Consider the following 5,191-nt stretch of genomic DNA (forward strand, 5'->3'; position numbering starts at 1 on the left):
AGATAGATAGATAGATAGATAGATAGATAGATAGATGGACTGTAAGTGCAGATTTATCAAATTAGAGCCAGTACAGGAAGTACAGTTAACCTCTTTAAAAGGTCTTCAGGGAGTGTAAAAGCACATATGTATTAGACATTCTTTCACTTTCAGCTCTTCAAATCAATTTTAGCCACGTTTTCTCTCTCCTCACATCTTTCTTTCACTCTGCCTGTCCCTCCTAATTCTGAGGAGAATGCAGTGGAGCAGAGGAATCTTGGATGAGAAAAGTGGTAGCTAAGTCCTACTGAGCTGTTTTAGCTGCCACGTTACAACAGGCCTTTTTCTTTCTCACTTGCTCTTTCTCAGTGTTTTGGAAATGTTCTTTATATGAGGTCACCCAGTGCAGCCTGGGACTGCCATCAGCAGCTGCATATTATCCAGTATTCTTCTCTTTCCTCTTCTCTCCATCTTCAACAAAACAAAATACATCCAACACAACTAAATCTTAAGCCACCAGCTGCTTAGCTTTACTGATTTCAAGCCAAAAAATAAACACACACACACACACAGACACACACACTTCAATATCGTTTAATGGTGCCCAACTGCAGCTTCAAAACCATTCCAGACATCTGCTTGACAGATAAAAGATATATTGGAAAGAATGAGTCTCAGGATTTTGTTCCACAACCCTGGACTTTAACATCACGTCTGTTGTTATTCCGGTAAGAATGAGCTTGTGTTGTCAGGTAAGAGCTCTGCCAGAGAGTGAGAGGAAGAGAAGAATCATGCCCTGACCAGCTACTGGAATTTAATCTTGCTCAGATTTTCACCAAGGAATTTGCGGAAAGTCTTTGATTGACGTAGGCAAGGCTGGAGGGTTTGGAAACTCAATCTATCGATTAGTGAGTGTGCTATGGTACAAGACGCCAGCATGTAGTTGGCACGATGCCCACGCTCAACCTGTCACTCAGGTGTTTAAGTATTGTCTATCATCAGATGCCCTCCTACGGAACACCTGGGTATTTTGTAGCTCAGGCTGAAAAATTTGTGTAAAAGCACTAAGCTATTGTTGACTTAACAATAATACACTCTAAATGCTTCTTGCATTTGTTTGAATGTCATCCAGGCACCTGAATGAAAATAATAAGCAAAGAGTATGTTTGTGAAAGTCTGTTTATGCCTTTCATTGAGAAAATGATGTCAGAGCAGCAGGTGCTTGCCCTACATGTCTTTCTATGGGTGTTTATAAAAAAGACAATTCAAAAGAGCTGACAACAGGACCACAGGGTATTTACTTTCACCTTCCTAATAAAGGAATGGATAATATAAATGGCCCGGGGACAGCGTGAAAGAGTTTTAGAACAGCTATTGGGGCAGTTCTTACGTTCCAACAATCTTACATTTGTTTTAAGTATGTACATCTGATTTTATGCCTTGCTATTCTAAATATTTGGTTTTCTGGGATTTATTGAACAGTGATTTGCAAAGTCTGCTGATGGAAATACGTCATCAATCTAACTGGCTTACATCGAAATGTCAGAATTGCGATAGTAAATTGTGATAGTCTTGGAAACATCGGTTAGAATGGGTTAAAAATGACAAAGTTTATTTTTTACAGCTGTCATGAAGTTAGATTACAACATTTCCAGCTATTACTGCAAACTAAAAAAAAAAACAGATTATAATTAATTTGACAATCTACTAATGGAAAACTTATTGCTGAGAATGTCCTTATCTGACATTACAAATATAAAAAAAGCAGTCATCCACTTTACCAGGGGTTCAGTGCAAATTTTTTTGTACCCTCAACATCTTTAGAGATAATATCATCAGTCTGTGATTTTATATAATCTAAACAATGATAGCATAATTGTCACTACTGCAGCTTTGTCTGATTCTCCATCAGGAGGCTGGGGGCCCGGGGCCCACTAGGGGGCCTCAGCAAACGTCTAAGTGAACCGCAAGAAGATTTCAATTTATTGAAATAAAAATGTTTTTTTTTTCCATAAAAATATATTTTTTATAAATAAAAGAAAAAAGAAAACTAACATAATTATTATTTTATTTTTGTCTCATCAAGAACTGTTGTTTTAACTGATTAACTGAGGAACAGTTCTTAAAACCTCTGGAATCATAAAATTAATCACAGTTAATATTTTTTTTCTACTGACTGCAGAATTACCCAAATTTGAGAAACACTGATCTAGGTGATGTCCACTCCCTAATACGAGCCTGTTAGTTTCCTCCAGTATAAAATGTTTATTTTTGGAGAAAGATCTAATTCTTATGTTTTACAAGTCTTGATTTAATCAAAATGTGAACCCACCCTACATCATAAATTTTAATATGGGCCAAGTCACAGACTGAGGTTTGATGTTTCTGTGGCCTGTGTGTGTGCGCAAGTTGCGGTAATTGCAATGACATGTGTGATGTGGTTCCAAATTATGTGGAGGGATGTTCCATTGCCAATATTACATTATAAAACAGTGACCGAAAGGCATATGTCCATGTGTACACTTAAATAAGTGATAGAGATTGATCTCTCTCACCGGGCTTTATGCCAGAGTCATGCTGTTGTACAGTAAACAGGCACAGCGATGAGAGATTTGCTCACTCCAACTCTAAGTAGGGCTTTAAAAACAGCCTGAGCACTCTAAAGAACTTCACACAGAGTTTCCAGTTTGATTAACTGAGGGCTGCAGCCCTTATTGCTCTTGTTCAAGCTGTAAGAAAGTTAACTTATACAACAGATCCACATTAAACACTACGACTCCCACTAAGCGAATAGTCATGCTAAGTTTACAATTTAGTTTAATTTTCCCTTGATATATGGCTCTCTGCAATACTTAATTCTGATGTTTATGCATAAACAGTATAACTGACCATTGTTCTAGGACAATTTCCTGCATAGCTGTGCATGGAATAATGTGTAGTCTGTCAGGCATTATTGCAAAATAAAACCATTCAAGGTTATACAAGACTGCTTCATTTGGTGCTCCTGATTATTTTGTGACAATGACCCTCAAAATCCCTTACTTAGTCTAGTAGTAGCTAGTTAATTGTTTATTTGCTGAACTTTGCAACTGCTATCGTAACAAAAATGAACTCATCAGACTGTAATTGCAGTGTGATTGACAGACAGCTGTACTATCTCCCAGGTTCTAAGCCACTGCCGCCACGTAATGTGAAGCTGACCTCTGTGGATAAGGGGTTAAAGGTCACATGGGATCCCCCCAGCGAGCTGGATGGACGGCCTGTTGATAGCTACAGCATCGGCTACGGGAAGTCCATGAAGTCACTGCGCTTCATGACTGTCGACAAGGACAGACGGTCAGAGTTACTGGAGGACGTAGGTAAGAGTGTAAATCATTCATTCTTGAAATGAAAAGCTAGAGACTCACATTGAGTACTTGAGCACTATGTCAGGCTCTCATGTGCATGTTGTGTTGTTTTAGAGCCTGGAGTCCTGCATTTTCTCAAGATGAGTGCAGAGAATAAGGATGGGATGAGTAAACCTGTCTACAGGGCAGAGACTCCAGGAGGTGTGTGCTTGCATGTGTGTGTAGATAGAGATCTGCATGTTTCTCTATGACTCTCTGTTCCCTTCACTGTTGTACATTGGTGCATGGATAGATAAATTACAGTATGCATATAAAACACATATGCATGCTTTTAAACACATATGCATGCTTTTAAACTTCGCCAAAACGTTTGTCATCATTTACTCACTCTTATGTCATTCCAAACCTGTAGGCATTTCTTTGCTTTTGCAGAACACAGTTGAAAAACGTCTCTGTTTTGTGTCCATTCAATGAGGTCAAATGTTGTTTGGACCTCAGACTTCTTTTGTTTTCTGCAGAAGTCATACAGGTTTGGAACGACACGAGAGTGAGTAAATGACACCAAACTTTTTACTTTTAGGGCAATTATCCTTTTAAGTATAACAAAACAGGAATCCTTCAGCGTTGTATACATACAGTGGCACCCAAAAACACTTAAGTTTAATAAAAATATATGACTTTAATTAGAATATCAAATATTAAAGTGTTCATAAACTATGGAGATCTACTACCATTCAAATGTTTGGGGTCGGTAAGATTGTTTAAGGGTGCATTTATTTGATCAGAAAATACAGTTAAAACAATAATATTGTGAAATATTTTTACAATTTAAAATAAATATTTTGTATTTTTTATATATTTTACAATGTAATTTATTCCGTGATGACAAAAGCTGAATTTTCAGCAGCCATTACTCCAGTCGTCAGTGTCACATGATCCTTCAAAAATTATTCTAATTCTGTATGCTTACTTAAGGCCCAATCCCAATTCTATTTTATACCCCTTCCCCTTCCCCTGAAAATATTCCCCTAAGAATTGGGACACCACTACTATACGTCACACGTCATCATACGTCGTCTAGCTCCTACAATACACACACCTATACTGGTGTGCTGGTGTGCATTATGGCGCTTTTCCACTGCATGGTACGGCATGGCACGGCTCGGTACGGTTCACTTTTGGGGGGTTTTCCACTGGGTACAGTACCTGGTACCTGGTACTTTTTTTAGTACCACCTCGGTTGGGGTTCCAAGTGAACCGTACCGTTACCAAAACGTGACGTGTAAACTCTGCTGATCACGGATTGGCCGGAGAGAATCGTCACTACCTGCGTCACTGAACTTTAGTGCTGGGAAGTTCGGATCATTTTACCGACTCGGACCTTTGAGTCTCGTTCAGCAAAATGAACGAATCTTTTTTCGAGTCATTTCGTTCATTTCGTTCATTTTAGCAAAATACAATTAAAATGTTACGTGTTACTTCCCTAACACGTCTACTAACACAAATGTTGATCACATTAAAATGATGTTACGTGTTACTTCCCTAACACGTCTACTAACACAAATGTTGATCACACTACAAACAATACAAAACTGCAATAACAAACAGAAAAGATTAATTCATTGTTTACCTGGGTCTTCAGTCTATGATTAGCTCACCTCACCTCTTATCTGACAAGTCTTCAAGAGATGAACTAATCAATTCTCTTTCCGGCTCAGACTGCATTGGTTAAGTTTATGGGGCTGTCACGTGATGAACGAACTACTCGGAAAACCCGAAGACTTGTCAAATAAGAGGTGAGGTGAGCTAATCATAGACTGAAGACCCAGGTAAACAATGAATTAATCTTTTCTGTTTCTTATAGC

At 38.4% G+C, this 5,191-nt stretch overlaps 1 protein-coding gene across 1 annotated transcript in view; it reads left to right on the top strand.

The window, feature by feature from the left end:
- LOC107693219 (fibronectin type III domain-containing protein 1-like) overlaps positions 1-5,191 on the top strand; it is a 35,358-nt gene that overhangs the window by 1,054 nt on the left and 29,113 nt on the right. Inside the window, exons 2-3 of the mRNA XM_016492511.1 lie at positions 3,144-3,338; positions 3,441-3,527. Coding sequence (XP_016347997.1) covers positions 3,144-3,338; positions 3,441-3,527 — 282 coding nt within the window. The remainder of the gene's footprint in view (positions 1-3,143; positions 3,339-3,440; positions 3,528-5,191) is intronic.

The sequence above is a fragment of the Sinocyclocheilus anshuiensis genome, unplaced genomic scaffold, assembly GCF_001515605.1.
Source record: "Sinocyclocheilus anshuiensis isolate Anshui unplaced genomic scaffold, SAMN03320099.WGS_v1.1 scaffold810, whole genome shotgun sequence".
Taxonomy (NCBI): domain Eukaryota; kingdom Metazoa; phylum Chordata; class Actinopteri; order Cypriniformes; family Cyprinidae; genus Sinocyclocheilus; species Sinocyclocheilus anshuiensis.